The sequence below is a fragment of the Sceloporus occidentalis genome, unplaced genomic scaffold (genome assembly GCF_023333645.1).
Source record: "Sceloporus occidentalis isolate IW3139 unplaced genomic scaffold, rSceOcc1.0.p SCAF_121, whole genome shotgun sequence".
In the NCBI taxonomy this organism is placed as follows: Eukaryota; Metazoa; Chordata; class Lepidosauria; order Squamata; family Phrynosomatidae; genus Sceloporus; species Sceloporus occidentalis.
Window position 1 is genome coordinate 645,001 of NW_028317101.1, and position 21,755 is coordinate 666,755.

General features: G+C 37.8%; 1 protein-coding gene across 1 annotated transcript in view; it reads left to right on the plus strand.

Moving 5' to 3' along the window:
- LOC149282189 (arf-GAP with coiled-coil, ANK repeat and PH domain-containing protein 2-like) overlaps positions 1–17,109 on the plus strand; it is a 30,116-nt gene extending 13,007 nt beyond the window's left edge. Inside the window, exons 7-24 of the mRNA XM_089498519.1 lie at positions 154–198; positions 1,587–1,682; positions 3,226–3,300; positions 4,439–4,575; positions 6,952–7,003; positions 7,412–7,512; positions 8,114–8,219; positions 8,618–8,829; positions 9,816–9,885; positions 10,089–10,183; positions 11,088–11,272; positions 12,353–12,457; positions 13,536–13,628; positions 13,749–13,957; positions 14,576–14,685; positions 15,890–16,000; positions 16,392–16,453; positions 17,009–17,109. Of these exons, the coding sequence (XP_089354645.1) occupies positions 154–198; positions 1,587–1,682; positions 3,226–3,300; positions 4,439–4,575; positions 6,952–7,003; positions 7,412–7,512; positions 8,114–8,219; positions 8,618–8,829; positions 9,816–9,885; positions 10,089–10,183; positions 11,088–11,272; positions 12,353–12,457; positions 13,536–13,628; positions 13,749–13,957; positions 14,576–14,685; positions 15,890–16,000; positions 16,392–16,453; positions 17,009–17,109 (1,965 nt within the window). The remainder of the gene's footprint in view (positions 1–153; positions 199–1,586; positions 1,683–3,225; positions 3,301–4,438; positions 4,576–6,951; positions 7,004–7,411; positions 7,513–8,113; positions 8,220–8,617; positions 8,830–9,815; positions 9,886–10,088; positions 10,184–11,087; positions 11,273–12,352; positions 12,458–13,535; positions 13,629–13,748; positions 13,958–14,575; positions 14,686–15,889; positions 16,001–16,391; positions 16,454–17,008) is intronic.
- Positions 17,110–21,755: the final 4,646 nt, after the last annotated feature.

Below are 21,755 nucleotides of genomic sequence, written 5' to 3' on the forward strand. Positions count from 1 at the left end.
CATAAAATGAAAAAGCTATTAGTCTCTTTGGGGCCACTTAAGGCCTTTCATCTCCCTGCTCTGCTAGATACAGCTACAAGAGGATTGCAAGAATGTTAATTGACCTTAAATTGAATGCCTTTGTTGAGTCACTGGTTGCTTTTCTATTTGCAGATCAATGTACTCCAATCCAAAAAAAGATCTGAAATCTTAAAATCCGTAAGTGTTGTATTCTGTATCAGTACATAGTTGGTGCATGCCTTTCTTTTTCTTTTAGCCTCTAGTTTATTCATTTTATTTTGTAACGAGTCTAACTTGCTTTGCCTACCATAAACAATACTACAAATCTTTTATTGGTGTGCCTTATGGATTCAGTACCCAAATATATCTGCTCGTAGTCCAGTCAAATTTGTTCAGCTAAAATCTTGAGATTAGTAAATAGACTGTCTAGACTGGGATTATAACTATTATTTATATATATAATCGCCTACAGATTCCCTGATAGAATGGGTTATGTCGACAATATAACATTTAAGCAAACTAACAGAGGTTGTGAAGGGCATAGGCCATTATACCATAGAAACTCCTTTACAATGGTTTTTATTATTTATTATTAGATATTCCTGTCTGTTGTATAGCGTTGCATTTTACTGGGTTAGGCGCTCCATTGGGTTGCGTTTGCTGAACAGGGCGGCTGTGAAATGCATTGGGGTTATACAGAAAATCTGCCCCACAAGCTCTATGTGGCTCCTTTTCTACCCTGACCATCTCACGCAGGGGAGGCTGGAGGTTGTGGGATAAAGTACTGCTATAGGATTTCTTATAGAACCTGGAAATATTTGAGAGTGAAGCGGAAATACACTATTTTAGTGATACTTAAACATGTGTAGGTGAACAAGCGGATTTAAATTGATACGATATCCGAAAAATGTCAGTCTGTTCCATCATTACTGATGTAGCAGCATTTTTGTGGTTATCCCTGAAAGAGTGTTCTGCGCTTCTGTTGATGCCAGAAGTTATTGATTTCTGCTTCATCCTGTGGTTTGTGTAATGACTAGACTGTTCTGCACATCAGCAGATGCGGCTGCAGGGCCAGTGGATGCGGTATTTTATGTATTTTACACAAGCAGCTTCATTATGTAAATATGTATCCCATTCTCTGTTGTAGGCCATTCATTAATCTGAATCGAGATTGCACGACCTTCCTATGTTTTTACTGTAATGGTTGTGTCTTGTCCAAGGCTTAAAGGTAGAGAGGAGTATAGCGTATGTGGTACATGCTGCCTTGATGTATGGATGCTATGAATCTTCATTTACAGTTGTTTAAAGTAATTTATGGATTTTGATGTGAGCAACTTTAATAATCCAGATCTGTAAATAACGCATTGCAGGTACTTCTAAAATGCAAATATTTGGAATCAATCTGAATACTAAATATGTATCTTCTTTTTATATAGTACAAAAAATAGTTTGGTTTGCGTGTTGGGAACTTCCAAACTATGATGTGGAAGTTGCTCATGGGTCTTGCTTAGTGCAAGCATGTATGCAGCTTTCTGACTGCAATGTTCATTCCATGTCTTTATTTTTTGTCTTTTCCTTTTTTACAGATGCTGTCGTTTATGTATGCCCATCTAGCATTCTTTCATCAAGGTTATGATCATTTCAGTGAGCTTGAGCCATATATGAAGGACCTTGGCGCACAGGTAAATAAAGTGCCAGGAGTAGCTCTAATTAATATTTCATGTTTTTATTTATTACTGTATTTGGGTTTATATTTCATTTCTTTATTTAAATCGGGTTTAAAATAAATAAAAAAAACAAGAAATAGAAAGTATGCCCCCTTGAGTTCTAAACAGAACCATTGAATTTTAAATTTACGGCTTTTAATGGTTTAGAAGCAATTTATGTTTAATGATAAAAAATAAAAGCTTGAAATTGTAACTTTTTTGTGCTGGAAGATATTTTTGTAATCCGATGTCAAGGAAACACTGCAGCTGTAGTTATTGTGTTATGACATTCATTATCTAGCATACATGGCAATTTTTGGGATGGAGATTAACAATTTGCAGAGCAAACAGTAAAGCTTGGGAAAAAAAAAATAGAAGGAAATTGTTTGTTTGCTCTGGTAGTTAGGGGTTGTATTGTTACCTTGCTTGTGTTTTTTGTACCCACCTGCAAGTGCGATGGTATTCATTCACCTATCCTACATAAACTAACTAGATAGAACACTGGGAAAATAATATTGGCCAGGCACATCTTTGCTTGGAAACAAGTTTTTATGAATTCCTAATCGAAGGCAGGTAGCATAGATACTGCAATTAAAAAGCAGAGGGAAAGGTGTTTACTATAAGGAACACACAAGACTGTTTGCTTTTTACCAGCCATGTATTAATGTTACCTTGCTTTGTGCACAGTTATGCTGAAATAGAAAAGGGTCTTCCCACAAACATTTTGAAGCATTAAGATTTTCCTTTACTGGAAGTAAAGGGGCCCAAACCCTGATTTCAGTAATTGAGAGATGTGTCCCAATACCTTTGTCCAAATAATAATGCACAAAGCAAGGCCCGTGATGAGTTTGCTATGGAAGAACTTGACTGTCCCACACAGAGCCCTGACCTCAACCTCAAACTCATCGAATAAATAAACAAATTATCTAGAACGGAGATTGCGAGCCAGACCTTCTCGCAGGACATCGGTGTCTGACCTCAGAAATTCCCAGAGAAACACCCCAGAAACTTGGGGAAACCCTTCCCAGAAGAGTGGAAGCTGTGCCAAGGTTTAGACATTAATGGCTGTGTGTTGAGTTATTTTGAAGGGGCAGCACATTTACACTGTTATACAGGCTGTACACTCACCACTTTACATTGTAGCAGAGTGTCATTTCTTCAGTCACATGAAAAGATTTAATAAAATATTTACAAAAACGTGAGGGGTGTACTCACTTTTGTGAGATACTATGCATAAATACATATTTTATGTAGGTTTTTGCAGCCCCCTCTGTATCATGGATATAGTTACCGCGCTGCTTTTCTCTTAAACTGAGCTGAACTGTGCCAGCTGGACTGTCAATATGCTGATTCTGTGAAGATAGTGTTTGTTTCCATTGTTTCCCATTATCTTTTTGTCACCTTACATGATATTATGTGGCAAAGGGAAACTAACTTGAATAATAAATTTTGTACACACCAATTGGGACTTGTAACTGTTCTAGTACATTTGGATTTATTTTTACATTTTATTTTACAGTTGAATTGTCTTGTTGTGGATGCAGCAAAGGAAAAAAAAGACATGGAACTGAAGCACTCCACAATTCAGCAAAAGGTAGCCAATAAATTTCATTTGAAAATTCTCATTTTTCATCAGTGCTGTAAATTCATGCTGCATTATATCTTGTAAAAATGGAGCGCCAATACAGAGCATTAGTAAGTTAGTCTGCCAAGGCTGCAATTTCAGTAGAAGATTCTCTGAATTATTCATTTAGTGACACTGTGCAATCCCACGTGAATACAAAAACACCCATGTGTGCACAAAGAAAAAATACTGCCATTTTTGGAGTTTTTAGTTACAGAAGTGTTATTTCTGTAAACGTATAAGCCTGACGGCATTTAATGTGTTTGTATGGATAGGTCACATTTTTGTAAATATACTTTCTAAATATTCTATCTCAGAATAATTATACTTTTAACTGTAAATGTCTGGTTTTCTTTTTGTCTGACTGCAAATTCAATGGAAAATATTTCAGGAATTAATATATTTTGTGAACTGGTGGGTGCAAGGATATTACCGTTGAGGAAAGGTCAGAGTGGGACTTCAATAGCTTCTCAATGTCGTTGTGTACTGGTTTTAAGATTCATGTACTGTTAGATATCCAGCTACTAAAAAGTGTCATTTATGGTGTGAAATATCCAATTCCTTCGCAAACAGTGTGTCCAAACCATTGTGATGGTTGAACTATAAAGTCTCTGCAGTGACAGGTACTTCTTTATTTGGTGTATTGGTGTCTCCACACTTTCACTTTCATTATCGTATCACAATCACTCGTCATTGGTACCTCTCACTTATGTATCCATGGAAAAGCGCTGTTTTGTGATTGTCTGGCATGTACTGTATTCAGTCGGTGCCTCTACTGTTTTAGTACATAGGTGAGTGAACACCTTGAGGTGTCAAGAAGCACTGGGTGATCATAGGTCAAAACTGGCTTGGAAACTGTGTTTGTTTATGATGTTGTTTCTGTGAGTCCAGTAGCCAGGAAGGAGTGAGCAGTAGGTACCAAAAATATTAACCCACCATTCAGATTTATTACTATACTAGCTGTGTTACTCTAGGGAACCAGAATGCCTAAGAGGGCAATCGGACTCCCTGTTACGTGGCAGAGGACCTGCCACCCCAGGCCAGAATGTGCCGCTGAATTTCTTCTTCGTCTAATGTATATAATGTTCCACTCTGCCCATTTCCCAAGCTTCTTTTTTGCCTCCTTCCTCAGGATTTTTCTAATGATGATTCCAGAGTTGAGTGTAATGTTGATGCAGCCAACGGTGTTGTTATGGAAGGATATCTCTTCAAACGAGCTAGCAATGCCTTCAAAACATGGAACAGGTAATAATTTTGGCGATGTGATATAAGCTACTAAAATGAAATTGCTGATGCTTTGCAGAAAGTAGATTTTGTTCCTGCGTTCCTTAAGTTCATGCTTTAGCTGCAGCTTTAATTTCTGATTTCATACTATTTTTGCTACCCTTGTTTTGCTCGTTCCTTCTCCTCCTCCATTCTAGTATGTGTTAATCCTGCCCCATTTTTTTACATGACAGGAAAAAGCCAGAGCATACCAGGTATCTACCAGCTTCTTTGTTCCTTCCAAATTTCTCCTTAAAGCACGTTTTCCTCTCTGTCAACCCTGTGTTTAGCGGAGATTACCTGCAATGGATTCATCTCCTCTTCATAAAGGTTCAGTCAAGAGGAAATGTGCTTCTTAAAAGGCTGAGTAGCTGCACGGTTCGCTGTGTGTAAAGTTGCAAATTAAAGAATGTGGAAAGGAAATGTAAACCTAATTTGTAAACCTAAACTGCAGTCCCAATCTGTATACATAGTTTGGGTTGGCCCAGAAAGTGTGCAGGAGGATTGACCACCGGTCCACCATACTTAAGCTAGAACCGCAAGGAGGCAAAGAGGGAGCTACAAGAGCACATACCTCGAGTTAATTGTTTTTTGCCTCCCCGAGCTGGTCAGCAGAGGTCAGAGCATCTCTGCAATTGTCCCGCGCTCCCCACTGCCTGAAAAAATGGGACATGTTGGATTTTTTCCCATATGGCTTTTGCAGTCCTCCAGGGTTTTCCCCCTCCCCCCCCTACATATTCTAATAATTACAGGTCTTGTTTATGATTGCTAACATAATTCGCCCACAAAAAAGCACAAATTAAACCCAGACAAACATTATTTTTACCAAGAAAAAGAAAAGACAATATGGTAATCATTAGTGAGAGTCTCTACATTGCATGTTCTCTCTTATGTGGCTGTGCTGTTCTGGTTGCTTGCAGCAAATGCTTAATTTTTTTTTTTTGCTAAAATTCTTAAAACTTTTATATTTATTTTTTTTTAACAGTCTGCTTTTTTAACAAATATTTTCCCTTGTGCTTGTGGATTGTTCTTTTAACATTGTTTTTCTGTTTTGTGATATTGGCTTTACTTTTGTTACATCACACGAGGAGTATCTACTAATAACACCCATTAGTAGTGATTTGCACCCATTAGGTTTTCTTGGGTCTCGTGAGACTCTTGTGTAAGTGACATTCAGCAGGTTGAGAGCAGTTGGTAGAGTGCCGGATACATTAATTTTACAGCTTTTTCGCATTCAAAGAGCGTCAGAAGGTAGTGCATTGATAACAGCTGGAGTTCTTTTTGGTTGTGACACATCAGAGCTTGCCGTGATATTGCAGCTATGCGTGTTCTATCTTAGTACAATAACACATAGAGAAAATGATTTATGAGTGCATGCAAACCAGCATTTTTGATCCTTCTTGGCTTGGGTCTAAAGATTGTTCCCATTAATTTGTGTTTAAAGCGGAGATCTTAACATTGCCCTGAGTAGGTAAGAGTTGCTGTACTGGTCCAGCCTTTGTCTAGTTTGTAGTCGCCTATTCTACTTTTTGCGTGTCAGTGGATATCGCCATCAGCTGTCTTGCTAGAAACTACACATGTCAAGATCTATAACAATATATCTTGTATAGCAATAGAACACTGAAGTGCCATAAATCCACGATGTCATGTTAATTTTTAACATAATTTATGAAGGAAAAGGTGAGCTAGACAAACTAAAAAATGATAGCCTGAAATTTTGCTAAATGACCTCATAAGCATGTATTTTATAATGAAGGTGTTCAATAGCTTTAAGTCTTTGGTAGGGCGTGAAATAGGATCTGTCCGTATCATTTGTTCTGTAGGCGACCCCTTAATTTTATCTGGATTATTTTTTAATTTTTTTTCTATTTTTTTTAAATCAGAAAATAAAATCAACAGGTTTAAAAGTATCGGCTATTTTGAAAAGCATACACTACATAAACAAACGTTAGGAGTGCCTTGATGTAATTTCATACTTCTAATTGAAAGTAAAATTTTATTCTTGTGTTAATGACAGATTATTTTTTGCAAAATATGCTATATTAGTGAGTTTTATTTTTATTTATTTTTTTGCAAAGTCGGCTTGTTTTAATAAAATCTACATGGATGATGTATGGTTGAAATACATTAAAGCAGATAATCATGTAATACAAAGTAGATTATCTATCTAACCTTTTCTAAGGTAATTTCTTCCATGTCCAGTCATGTACCTTTTTTAACCCCATCCGTGCCTATCTTCATTGTAATATTGTCTCCTAACGCCATATAATATTCATCACACTTACTTTTCAAAGTATGGTTTTTGGAGTAAGGTAAGCTACCTAAAGAAACTAATACAGTTTGTCTTTATTCATGCAGACGCTGGTTCTCTATACAGAATAGTCAATTAGTGTATCAGAAGAAATTTAAGGTATGCCATATTGGGTTACTTTTGTTGTAAAGCCCTTTTATCATCTAATGCTATATAATGTACAGCTTTGTCTGCAATTGAAAACTATTCTGGGATATTTTTAATTTGGCTTTTACAGTTACTTTTAGGGATTCTACAATTCATTTTCTAAGATATTCACTGAAACGCACACAATGTCGTGTTTAGAATGGTTCGGCGTCTCCAAAATATAAATGGCCAGTAGCTAGATCTGGCTGTCTGTTTCATCGCATTCAGATATGTGGTCCTCTTGATGAAGGTCTCGAGAGAGTGTCCACTCTTCTTATTTAATAAAAAGATCTCTGGGGAATAATTTTCTAGTGGGATTCTCATGCATTTATATAGCACCTAACCATTTGTTACACGCAACTTTATGCTATTTTTGTGTAGGATAATCCAACTGTCGTGGTTGAAGATTTAAGACTTTGCACGGTTAAGCACTGTGAAGATATTGAAAGGCGTTTCTGCTTTGAGGTGGTTTCACCAACCAAGTAAGTACTTCCTATAATAAATCGTCTGTGTATCCGCTTTTCTAGAATAGTGAATACTTAGTTGTAAGGCCAAAAAACTTGGGAAACTGGCTCAGGAACATTGTATTCTGGGCTGCTGGATTGATCAGCCCACAACTCTTGCCTGGTATAAATTATGACTCCTGGTTAGGCAAACCTGTCATCTCTCCTGGGGCAGTGATTGTCTGAGTTCGCCTGAAACCTCTGTCCACTTGCTGATCCTGTCCACCCTTTAGTGCCCGATGAGTACTATAGCATATAGAAAGTTGCTTTTCTTGGTTTTGAGCAGCATAAAGCCTGTGTCTTCTGAGAAACCTCTGCATCTGGGCTTGTTCCCAGTCTTACTCCGATTCTGTTTACTTTACCTGTCTTTTGATGTTCCAACTGGAGGCCTGTGGGTTTTATTTGGTCTGTGGCCCAACTGATATTTTCATGGACTTTACTAAAGAAAATTTATTTTACAGACAACATGCCCTTAAGACATTAATTCCTTTCCAATCTCTTTCCTGTTACCCAAATAATTAGAAATCTTTGTTTTTATGCATGTGTATTATTCCAAAATTCTGTCTCTTCTATCTCTTAGGAGCTGCATGCTTCAAGCAGACTCTGAGAAACTACGCCAGGCCTGGATTAAATCCGTTCAGACCAACATTGCTACAGCATATAGAGAGAGGGTAGAGGAGGTAGAGGTTAGTACCCAAAATGAGCAGAACTATGTATGTATGGTATGTATGTAGAGATTTAGCTATTTCAGTGAAATATATGAGCAAAACAGTCTAAAAGTGCAATCAGAGCTATTGAATATAAACCTGGCATAGATCACATTATTGTAAATGTATTTAGATTTTTGGTACTATATTGCACAAAAATAAACAGTATTTTTTTTTTTCTCTTTAATTTGTCTTATTGGTGTTTTGGTCTAAATAATATCAGAAGCCTTAAATCGGCATCTTTAAGATGGGGTTTGCTGCGTTGAAGCTTTCAGTTTATTGCTGGCTCTGTTTCCTGAATCTCTCTTACGATGTTAGGATCTGATACATAATTTTAAACATGTGTGGACGCTCAGATTTTCCGTTTGCTCACACAGAAAGCAGACCGGAAGCCGCCGCTCTCTCCAGGTTCAGTTATAAGCCCAGAATCCGTATCAAAGGAGAAGTTGGTCAAGGGGGAAAGTGCTCTGCAGCGTGTGCAGTGCATTCCTGGAAACGCATACTGCTGTGATTGTGGCCTTCCGGATCCCCGCTGGGCTAGTATTAACCTGGGAATTGCATTATGTATCGAGTGCTCAGGGATTCACAGGTAAGCAGACACTGCCGAATGATGGATTGGGGGCAAAAACATTCCTGTGTGATATTTTAGCAGGCGTAAAATTTGGTCAGTATTGGGTCACTACGAGGTGGTCACTGGATAGTGCTGTCGCAGTGGGCACCTCCCAGTATATGTTGTATTTACCCATTAATATAACGCCTGTAATGCTGCCTGTCCTACCACCATGAAGGGGCTGCTTGCATCCCTCTCCTGTTTCTGGTCCAATGCGAGCAGACATGCACACACGTGAGAGAAGGTTTAATTGCATGTGTGACTAACAAAGCTGGCTTTCCGTAAAGACTTGCACTGTATCTATACTTTGCGGTAGCCAAAACGTAAGCAAATGTCTTAATGCAACTACATCCCTACTGGAAGTTTTCCGCCTGTGCGTGGCTGAAATCACCCAGGATCAGTTTGGTACCCATACACACATGCACACACATTGTATTCAACATAATATATGGATAACATATATTCATTTTTTACGTGCAAAATGAGAAATTGTGTGTAAATAATTGTATGTATTGCAAATCAAGCTTTGTGTATCTGTTTTTATTTGCAAAATTTGGTGATCACTATTTGCTTTTGGAAAGGGAAAAAAACCTGATGGTTTATGTCTTCTTAACTCGTTCCGCATGCTGCTTAAAGAGACCAAAATAACACAGTATTGTGTTTCGTAGTTGTCTAAAACAATGAAGCAATAAAGGAGGATAATAAAAGGATAGATATGGCAGCCATGCTTTCATTTGGCGAACAATGAATTACTGTAATGTTTGAGGTTATAGTGGGTTTGACATCTCGGCTTAGAGTCCTTTTTGTCAAGAGTTATCCTTCTACAATACAGATTCCCGTGATGCTTGGGGATACATTACTGTTTTTTGTTTTTTTTTGTTTGTTTTTTTGTCCCATGCTTTTGAAGTTAGCTGCTCATTATAGCCTTTTACGTACACGGAAATAGTTTGTCTTTCATATTACAGGAGTCTTGGTGTCCACTTCTCTAAAGTAAGGTCTCTGACTCTGGATATTTGGGAACCCGAGCTTATAAAGGTAACTAAAATACAGACGCGACAAATTTGTCAAACTTCTAAATGTTGGGGCAGATTTTTTAATCTTTTCCCAGGTACCCTTCTATTTTGGGACAATCTATGTGCCCTGGCATAAACCGGGCATTTGTCATCCATGACTGTTTTCTACTTTTTACCTGTCTGTAGTATTTATTTTTATCATTTTTGTTCTCCTTTCCCAAATAGTTAATGTGCGAACTGGGAAACGATGTTGTAAATGGCATATACGAAGCGCGAGTGGACAAAATAGGTGTGAAAAAGCTTCAGAGTCCATGCCAAAGGTAACTCATAATCTATCACTTTTTATCTTGTGTCTTTGAGTTTCATAGTTTCCACACAAAATGTCTGTTCAGCAAAACTTTCTAACCACTTGAAACCGCTACATAAAAACTGATCCATGTTTTGTGCAGAGCAATTCGTAAGATCTTCAAGTTCTAGTCGTTCCACGCTAACAATTCTCACTTAGAATTGCTCTAAATAGTGCCCAAAAAGTGCGCAGTGGGGATATCTCTCCTCTTGTCGCCATACCTTGATTCAGGTGGCTTACGATACCTTGATGTTGTGCCTGTTTTCCATTCTCCCTTTCTATATGCTACATAGGCATACAACCCAATCCTCATTTAAAAAAAAAAAAACGTATGCTTATTTACATTTCCGTATGCTTTCAATGTATTAAATGAAAATGTTCAGCACTCGTTGCGTTTTAATGCTTTCGTTAAACGAACCACCGGCAATCAAGAGTGTGGTATTACATTGTGTTTCTGAAAATCAGAAGATTTAATGACCGCCAGATTTCTTTGAATGTACGAAAGCGTATTCTGGATACAATCAGCTCCAGGTGGTCATGACAATGTTATATATACAGATTGATACAAATAAATTAACAAATGGTAAAAGTACTTTCTTACTATAAAAGGTAACAATTTGAACCGGCATAATGTTAATATGTGGGTGGATTGCAACAGCAATACACCTTAGGTGAAGGTGACCGTAAGCTCCGAGTTCTTTTTAACCTTTACGTTTTAACCTTTATACTCCTTACATTGCTTATCTTGTATCTGTACACACAGGCCTCCAACTGCTCTCGCCAAACGCAGAGCACATTTAACCTCTTATGTCCCGTTCTCTCCCACAATAGTTTCAATCGTGACGTGCTGTAACATGCTTTGTGTTTGTACATTGAAGACAGGAGAGGGAATTGTATATTAAAGCCAAGTACGTGGAAAAGAAGTTTGTGGATAAATACGCAGAGTCCGCGCTAGCAGTGAGGAAGAAAAGCGCTTCACAAAGGAGCAGTGAGAACCGTATCAGTGCCTCTGATAAGAGCCTTCATCCTGAAGATCATGCGCAGACACCTTCTAAGTTTCCAGGTACATAATAATAGCGACTGCCATGAGTGCCATGTATTGTTTTATTTTGTAGAAATTATTATATATAATATACCAAGTGAGCTAGCACATCTGTGCTCTTTATTAGTATTAGGAAGGTATTTAAGGGTCAATTTTTGATTATCAGACAGGCTGCCATTTTTAGTAAACTGGTGTTACCAAAAAATGCAGTAGATGTAATAAATTGATAAACAGGTTGCTTGCATTGACTACAATTGTACAGTCCACTGAATTAAAATTATTTTGTTTTTTAGACTGAGTATTTCAGTGTCCTTTCCCATTTTTGTTTTTATTTTATATCTATAGCAATTAAAATTATAAGGAAGAAATAGTTTTAGCTTAGTTGGCTTTGCCAGTTGATGCCATGCTGTACTGTAGGTAAATGTGCTGCATGCTCCATGCTATCTGTATTGTTCACTAAAGGAGATGTTTCCAGTTGAGCTTGCAGTATTGCATTAATCTCAACTATCTGACTTCGTTGTGCATTATGAAAGACTAGTGCAACGGAGCGCAAGAAGAGCTTGGCGAGTGCTGTAATGCATAGCTGTATCGGTGAGATTCATTGAAAGTCTCCTCGATCGTTGTACTTTGCATCAATGGAGGGCAAGCTCAATCCTTCCTGCAGGAGACGCTCATTCCTAACTCAATAAGTTGGTGGGTTGAGACCTTAGTCTCAATGTTTAATGAATAAACCCCAGTCCATCTGAGAAGAGAAATGCTGCACGGTATGCAATTAACTAGGTTACTTAGCCAAGTTGTTCATAGTACAGCCTAGTGAAGTTGAAACTGCAAAACGCCTACAAATTTGCACTTTAGCTGGCATATTTACTACTCGCTGTATATGTTATTTTTTTTATTCTATTTTAAAGCAGTATCTAGATACTAGGTTCTATAACAAGTTCTTTGTGATATATTTGCTTACATTTTTGGATGAGTTTTACAGAGTGTGGTAACCTCTGACAGTTAAGCTCTCTGGTGGAGGAGAGATTGTATCTGGTTTACCTTCATCCTCTCTCCTCTTTTACTGCCTGCTTTACGCTTTGCTAACCTGCATGTCTGCAGCGGTCGCTGTTAGCAGTGACGAAGCGAGGCGGGAGTCTCTGTTCTGTCCTGATGAGCTAGACACGCTCTTCTCCTACTTTGATACCTCTTCAAAACTGCGTAGTAGTAAGTAACAACTATCGTAGACTGCGCACGTAGCTGTCTGGCTCTCGCTATCCGTGGATCGGCATTACCTTTTGAAGCTCTTCTTTCAGTTTCCCTTTTCTACATTATTTTATATTCAAACTAATAATCCTTGTTACTGAAATAAAAACAATGGCTGCCATCATATCCCATTTCTTGGTATTATATGTTGCTTTGCTAAACTGGTAAATTAATGTAACATAAATATATATACTGTGTGTGTGTATGTGTATATATAATATATAATATATATATATATATGTGTGTGTGTGTGTGTATATCTGGTAAATCTTCATGTTTTACTGCTTATTATCATCATATCATAATCAGAATTATTATTTTGTACTTGACTGAGATAACTACCCATACGGTAAAGTGTAAGCTCCTACATGCTTTGAAATACACTATAAAAGTCATACTTGCTGGAAAGTTTACTTGTAAATGCTTTCTTTTAACCACTTAAGGACAATGGGCAGTCCCTAAACCCATTGAAAACAATGCATTTACGGGCTTTGTCATTAAGGGGTTAAGGTATTGTCACCATACAATACAACTAAAGTTTAATATTTTCTTATCTGGTAGTTTCATTATGTGTTATGTTCTCTGCTTTAAAATGTGTATTTAAATTTAGTATGGTGTGTTTTGGTTTTTTTTCGTTTTTTTTAAAGGATGCAATAGTGTTGCTTAAAAATAGATAACAATGTTTTAGCCCAATAAAAAAATATAGCTTTATTTGAAGTTGATTCTTTTTATTGGACCAAGATAGAAAAATATGTAACGTTACATAAGCATCAGGACCTCAGATTTCTTTTTTCAGATTAATTGGAGAGGAGACCTCTGATGTCCCAAAATCTTGTGTGACTCTAAACGTTCTGTCCGATTTAAAGATCCTTGTTGGCTTATGGTTAGCAGCCTGCCTCTTAGCATAGTGTTTTGATATCATATCTGCTGCTGACACATGGGGCTCTGCTTTGCTTTCCTGGCTGCGTTAATGTTTGATTTATCACCACGGTCTTGCCTTCGCATAAATTATAGGGTGCATCTTTTTGTTTTTACTTAGTGAAAAGCAATGACAGTGGCATACAGTTCAGCGTTGAGGGGAGCCAGGAGCTGCTGGCATCTGCAGTATCTTCCAACAGTCTGTATGGTGCAGGTAGGTACTGCACAGTGCTTAACTTGTAAAATCCCTCACGGACAAGAAGTGCAAGTTCAGTTAATAATCCCTTTTTATGTTTTTTTTTGTTCTGTTTTTTTTTTCTTTTTTTTTTAAAAGATGCAGACCAAAGGGAAGCAAAGCAGAATTCCTCTGTATTCCCGGATGCAGACCACCAGACAAAGATTCTCCCAGGCCCGCAGTTGTACCAAGCTGCATTTGAGAAAAACCTTCCAAGTATGTCGGAAGCTCTAGCTCATGGGGCAGAAGTGAACTGGGTCAACACGAAAGAAAACAATTCTACTCCGCTTATACAAGCAGTGCGTGGGGTAAGGAACTCAATGGCCTCAATGTTCTATGTTTATAAATTTTATAAGCTCGCAAGAACAGGGCCCTCTCTTCCTTCTTCTGTACCAGTATACTTTAATGTATGTTAATACCAATTCTGGTGTTCACTCTCATCGATTTGTCATAGCTCTACAGAATCCGACGCATTTTACTGCATGCGAACCAGTGCAGGCGTTATTCAGTTATTTGAGTAGTGCTCCCATTTCTTAATTGAGTTCCAGCTACCAATAGCCCGTATATGTAAACACTCATCTTTTGCTAGCATACAGGTTTATTGCTTCAAAACTCTACTGATCATGTGCAAGTGTATATGATCATGTTTCCTGGCTTGATGAGAGGCAGTCAGTGGAGCAGGAAAATAAGACCGAAGTGTCATTTTATGAACGCTATAACTCAACAGTGCATGCTTCAATTTACATGCCAAATAGACGTCAATTTGCATGAAATAAAATGCAGTTTTGAGGACTAGGCTGTTGGGACTGACTGCTAAATGCATGGAGTAGGCTGACTGTCTATTCCAGATTAATGCAGTTCACATGATCTCTTCAATGTATTAGATGGTTTACTTCCTAATAGCGTGTCGTTTTTCTAATTAACAGGGATCTCTAGTCACCTGTGAGTTCTTACTGCAGAATGGAGCCAATGTCAATCATCGTGATATCAAAGGACGTGGCCCCCTCCATCACGCTACCATGCTGGGCCATACAGGGTGTGTATTGTGTATAACGCCTGGACGGGTTAAATGCCTCAGGGATCAATGTTAAATTAAAACAAACCTATAAGCAATACATGGTTACGCTAAAGCTTTAGTAGTGTTTGTGGCAATGGGATACAGGGCTGGAATGGAGGGGGGGTAATGTATGCAAAGCTTCTAGCTGGGTATGGGTGCCAGTGTTAGGTTTTTATACACATGCAGTGTCGATGGCTACAGACTGCAGGAGCAGCACTATCTGGAAGTATGTAGCCTTAATTATGTTGGAGTAATTTTAAGGCCAGGATAGTAAATAGTGAGCAGTAACATAGAATAAAGTTTGTGTTTTTATCAACTAAAAACTCTGCAGGATCCATTCACTAATGTCCAAGTAGAGTTAAAAGGTTAACTTTCGCTAGAAAATATCCAGATAAAGTTGCTGGGTAGTTTGAGTGCATTTGTGACTTTAAAATGTGCCAGCTTCAGTCAAGCTCCAGCCAGCTGAAAGGTCGGTTTTAACTATATTGCAGATCATCTCCAATTGGATATAATCTCTTCCTTATTCTATTTCCAAGGGTGGGGAATAAAATGCTATATAAAAATCTTATCTGATAAATGTCCATCAGTGTACTTCATGGTGTTCTTTTTTCAACCCATGGGAATGGCCCTGAAAGAAAGAGAAAGATAAATCTAGAAGCAAAACAGACTACAAAAAGGATTTCTGCTTTTCTATATGTACATATTCTACCAACCGGGGTCATGATAAGCTAACTGCAGCAGACAATTCTGACACTATGGCTCTTATTAAACTTGGTTTAATAAAGTATTTAATATGTATGTATTAAATACTTATGTAAATAAGTGTGTGATGTTAAACTGCATTGAATAGGTGGTGGTAACTTATGGTGTACCTAGTATTTGAAAAGTATAGGAATCATAAACTCATACACAGCGCACATAATTGGTGGAGATTTGTTGCCTTAAGGTAGGACCCTCTGCTAATAAAATTATTACAGGTGACCAGAAGTTGAGCAGTGAGGGGAACCATGTAACAATTAACAAACAAACATGTAACAAAGCAAAGTAACTACCATCAGAAAATGTACGACAGCACCTCCAAATGACATGCATGTGTTTGTTAACATGTTGTTCACATACAGTATATATTTTTTTACAGCTGACGTGTGCCAGTTATTGATATACGCTGTTTGCTTTTTATCAGACAAGTGTGTTTGTTCCTCAAACGAGGAGCAAACCAGCACGCTACAGATGAAGACGGGAAGGACCCTTTAAGTATTGCTGTAGAGGCTGCCAATGCGGATATAGTGACTCTGTAAGTGTAAAGTACCAGATTAGTGACCCATTTTCTATTTTGCAGAGGCTATATTTTCAGATTTATGTTCTTCTTGTGTTTAGCAAACAAAGATGTGTTTTTTTTATTCTGTCCTCAGTCTGCCCTGCAAGTACTAAATAAATAGTACTAAATTAGATGATCATCTGCAGGCTGGGTAAAAAAAAATACACATTCATTACCCACTACCCCCCATCCTCTTCACTTTTACCCCTTACTATGTTACTTGAGCATCACTTTATAGAAATGTGGTATAAAAATAAACCATTACTACTTTAAAAGTACGATAACGCTGTGTACAACCATTTAGAAAGAGGCTTGGTAAACATGCCTTGTTTCTTTTGAATAATCCCTCGTCTCTCTTTGCCTTCAGATTGCGTTTGGCACGTATGAATGAAGAGATGCGGGAATCTGAAGGCCTTTATGGACAGCCAGGTATATATTCAAGTAACAACCATACAGAATGTATAAAATGCATATAACAGACTATCGGTGTATGTCTGGTCATTCAGTGTCTTCACAGAGTAAAGCACCGATCAGTGTGCGGAACAATTTTACTTTTTACACACGCAACACCTTTAAATATGTTTCTTGCAGCTAATATTTAATACAAGGAAGCAGAGTAGAAGTTGACCTCTGTGGTTGTGGAGAAAGGCATTAAAGGAGGAAAGGAGTATGCCCTTTAATACAACTTTATGTCTATTTACCAGTTTTAGACTTGTATTTAGATGTGTGGTGTATTTATATATCAGACAACTGAATGAGACAGAAATAAATGCTGTTTGTGTTATGATGTACAAGATAATTCTATTTATTAACAATGATATTGGGCCTTCAATAGAAATTGGTTTAGGGTTTGCCCATGTGCCTGCTTTGCATTTGCTCTTAAATGTATTGTGTGCCTTGAGTAGTTTGCTTCTCCAGAGTCGAAGGCATTGTGCGGGTATCCAAGAGTACAATACCTTAAACCTGTTATCTGTAATCCTGCAGGGGATGAAACCTACCAAGACATATTCAGAGATTTTTCAAACATGGCATCTAACAACCCAGAAAAGCTGAACAGATATCAACAAGATTCTCCGAAGCATTGAATTGCGCCATTTGAAGGTGCTTATGGGGGGGGCGCGACTTGCTGTGTCATAAGATATTTATCATGAGCACAATGGCTAATATCTGCCTCCAAGAGAGAGCCTTGAGATTTTTGGGAATGTGCTTCCTTTGAATTACTTAGAATCAAAAAACTTGTAAATGTGAGCTTCATCACATCTTCATGCACCCAGCGGAAATATATACCTCTATTACCACATCATTGCTCCTGCCAACAGACAATTCACTTCAGAAAATGAATATACAAGTACAGGAACAGAGCAAAATTTTTTACATGCTATATGCAATAAAGCATACATTGGTCATACCAGTGCTCCAACGTGTTTATGAAATCCCGGGACGGTGTCAAGTATCACCACGAAAGCCATTTGGAGCCATATGGAGTCCAGGACAACCCAAATGTTGTGTGCCTTTTTTTAAAAGAAGTTGGCAAGGAATGTACCATTCTTCTCCTTCCGGGAGTTTTAGTTTTGGTCTCGTCTAAGTTTCGATATTTCATCATTACAGTGAAGCACACCCTGCCCTCTAGCTGGAATAGGGGGAATTTTGTCCAAATCATTTATCCTTAATATACATAGTTTGAAGCATTACGGAAAACTGTATGTAATCGGGTTAATTAAATCTTTGTGAATGTTAACCGACTGTAATCACTGTTACATTTCTGCTATTCAAATACTAGTCTCTGTGACATCCTGCCATCTAAATATTTTAAAACATATTGTCTTGTTACCAAGGACAACAAAATGCCTGTATAAAAATCTTCCTGGGACACGTATTGCATTACTACACTTCCTTTACTGCACTCCACTCTTATTGACAATCGGTAAACTGCCGTTATCTGCATTATACTAAGCGACATGGTTGTATCCAGTCACACGCGGATGAGTCTTATAAGTACCAATGCAAAGGAAGAAACTTCGAACTCTCCTGCTGCTCTGAAATGCTGGGTTACCACCTGGGAAATGTAGTTCATCCACAGTCCTGGGTTACACCATCAGACTTTTAAACCTCTAATCATTAAGACACACCTGCTATGACAGTATTTTTAAGAAGTTTGTTTAAACCAATGTTTTGGGTTATTGTTCTGCACAATTAAAACCGATGAAGGGTTGGTTGTTATGTGTATTGTATCATTTTTATTTTTGCTCTCTTTTATCTTGGCGTATGCTATTTCACTTCTTGATCTTTTTAGATCTTTTTATTTTTTTTTAGCACTAGATTCTGTAATTGACTTTTTTTTTAAACAAGTAAACATGGTAAATGTTTAATATGTTATGTGAGTTATTAAAAGGGTTTATTAACTAAAGCGGGAGTTTACTGGAGAGGTGTGGATATGGCACCCTGGCTTCAGTAATGCATTCTGAAAGGCCAACACCAGACATTTTGCCTGCCAGATGAGGTTGCCCTTTTAGAATACTTAAAGCAATAGGATCTTTTCATGTATTTTACAGGGCCTGCTCATTATCCAGAGCTGTTCCTTCACAATACATAACTCAGTCAGTAAATTGTCACCAGAACCCCTGTAAACTCCTGCTTTGGTGAATACGAGGACCATGAAAACCAGGATGTGGTAGAGCCACATCTTGGTCTTACATCATCCAAGAAAGAGAGGAGTTCAACTTTGGTGATTGGTGTGCTCTTGTAATGGTCATGATATTTCATTGTCAGCCCCCAAATCGTGTGCCTGACTTTCAGATTGCATGTGGCCCCTCAAATTACTAATTTGGTGCTGATACTTTTGGATACTGTATATTGCCTTGTATATCAAGAGCAGCATTGTAATGTGATGTGTTTTGCTGAATGATTTGACACTTTGGGCGGTAGATCTTTTGAATTACAACACAGATAATGCTTGTTGAATAGCCTGTTTAGCATTGTGGGGGATGTAGACCCATGGCCACTACAGCACTCCCTGTTGGCTTCTCTTGCCTTAAAAACTAAACTTTACCATTCCATTCTTGGTTACTGATTCTGCTTCTGTGGGAAAAAAATACATATTATTATGTTGATTCCACAAACAAGTTCAAATACAGTTGGTCCTCAATGCCTAAGAGGCAATATTTGCTGCTTTCTTATTGCTTAGCATTATCAATAAGGATATGTATTTTGCACAGCATATACTTGTGGTGTTCTTAGCACAATACAAAACGAATTTATGTATATTTTTATGTATGTTTTGGTGTGAAATTGGAACCTTATAACCACAGCGACCCGTTGAATGGTCTATTCAGCAGGGGCTTCCCTTTGGCTGCTGTGAAGATAAGATCATTACTTTTAAAGTCTGCACCAAAGACAAAAAAACACTTTTTTTTTTTTTTTCCTTCTTCTTTGGCTTTAGAATGGAACATGCAGATCAATATGCTCAAAATATTGGAGCCATATGTTAAAAACTAAGAGTCATAAGTACTTGGTTTCTGGGACTTGCGCAGTCCTATGTGTGTAGGCTGTCTCAGTTTGGGGAATGTTGTAGATAGTTCAACAGATCAAGCAAGCGCTTTTTAGAATATTTTTTATGTTTGAATTGTAGTACTTTGTCTTTTCTTTTTTTTTTTGTATAAACACCTTGATAAATTGTGTTGAATATTTGCGCTGCAAAACCTTTCTTTTCTTCCAGAAAATGTACTTGGAATGAATGTCAAACATATCTGGTTTTGTGGAAATCACTTGTATTTAAAACTTGAATGCATTTTTTTTTTTTGTTTGTTTTTGCACACTTTGAAAGAAAAGCATATTTGATTGAGAAATTTGTACAATGCAAAGTCAGAAAATAAGCAATTCCAATAAAATTTTTTTTTCTTCATGTGAATTTCATGTAGGATTAATATTCTATTATCTGAATGTCATTCCATTAATGGCTGCCAGACTATGCATTAGTCACCCAATCTATTTTAATACCTTTCCCCGAGACTAGTGTGTATTAGTTGTCAACGTGCATTAGTCTTATTAAGAAGTCTGTGTATTGGACCCAATCAGGGCCGGACTGGGAATGAAAAGCAGCCCTGGAAATATTTGGACACCAGTATTGTATTGTATCGCGTGGTCAAGCTCTTGTGCCCACACGCCACACTCCTTACACAGCCTATCTGAGCCACACTATTTACTATCCAAATAGCTATAAATCATTCTTTTTAAAACTATATTAACTTATTAAAATCCCAGGAACCAAAAGTGTTAAAAGGCCCAAATAAGTACCTGGGAATGGACAGAATCTTAACTCCTCGACATCCATGTGTACTGGATAAAAATGACATCGGAGCACGGCAGATGTATCAGATACAATCTTATGTGATGGGATTGGGAGTAATCAGTACATCGGTCCTTTTTAATAAGATATGCAGACAGAGTAAATAACACAAAACTTTACTTTTCCTCTTACTGATTTCAGAGGACAACACATTCTAGGCCCAGAAATGACTACAAAGTCAGAAAGGTTTTTTTTAAATCTCTGGATAAGTAAAAATGAAATAGTGCTATTTTATTCCTGCAGTAAGTAAAGTGCCAGGAAACAGATGACCAAACACACACACACACACACACACACCAGGACAGGCTCTTCCACACTGACGCATAAAAAAAATAATAGATATTTTCTACACTGCTTTGTCATTCACTTCCACTTGTGTATTGATGCCCCAGCCAGGCCCCTTTTACTATGTAATAGAATATAGTTTCTTGGATTGTGTATTTAAACTTGGGAATTTATTTACTAAAGGTATAGTTGACACGAGTTTTGGTTTAAAAGTCTACCACTTCACTGTTCATTATGAAGGGCCAACACAAGCAAGTTTCTCTTGCATGTAGAGCTGAGCTGGTCCTGTGTAATGTATAATTGAATGGGAGAGGAGACTTTAAAGAAATCTCACTAATATACAGGGCTAACGGAGATCTTCCTGCAGCAGAAGCTCGCTTGGGTCTCGAGAGATAAAGTGAATGAACAGAGCAACCATCACCTACTGTATGTCATCATGAGCAACCCATTGTGTTGTACAATTAACTTTGAAGGGGAACCCCCAGTAATATGAGATCCTCAGGCTCATATTGGGAAATTACAATGCTCTGTGGATTCTCAAAGGGCTGGTCTGGCCACGGGAAGGAAGGAAGGAAGGAAGGAAGTAAGTCAGTCGATTTGTTTGGTGTCCCTTTAATCCATTCAACCACATAGTCACAGGGTGATGTGTTCAACCTCTAACGTTCACACAGTGACTGCTTATTCTATAGAATAACTCTGGTTTAATCACCGAGAAGGACCCTCTGACTAATGAAAGTATATGGTGAAAAGGTTGCCATTAGCTAAACATGACTTCATTAGCATTGTCATTAAGAAGTATAGAAACTGACGACAACGGCGGCCTCCAGATCTGCAGCTCCCTTAGAAATGTTTATGAAAGCGGCCGAAGTGTCTGCATGTGACGTCCTATTCTTATGTATTGATATTTATTGTTTTATATAGCGCCATCATATTCCGTAGTGCTGTACAATGTAAGCATTGTAATATTTGTTGCAAAAAGTCTTATGAATTGTAACCTGCCCTCAATCCTCTGAATCTAGTTTAAAGGTTGTGCGACTAATACAGAATATCACTGATTATACATTGTACGGGTTGATTGAGTAACTGGGGATGCTCGTGGAT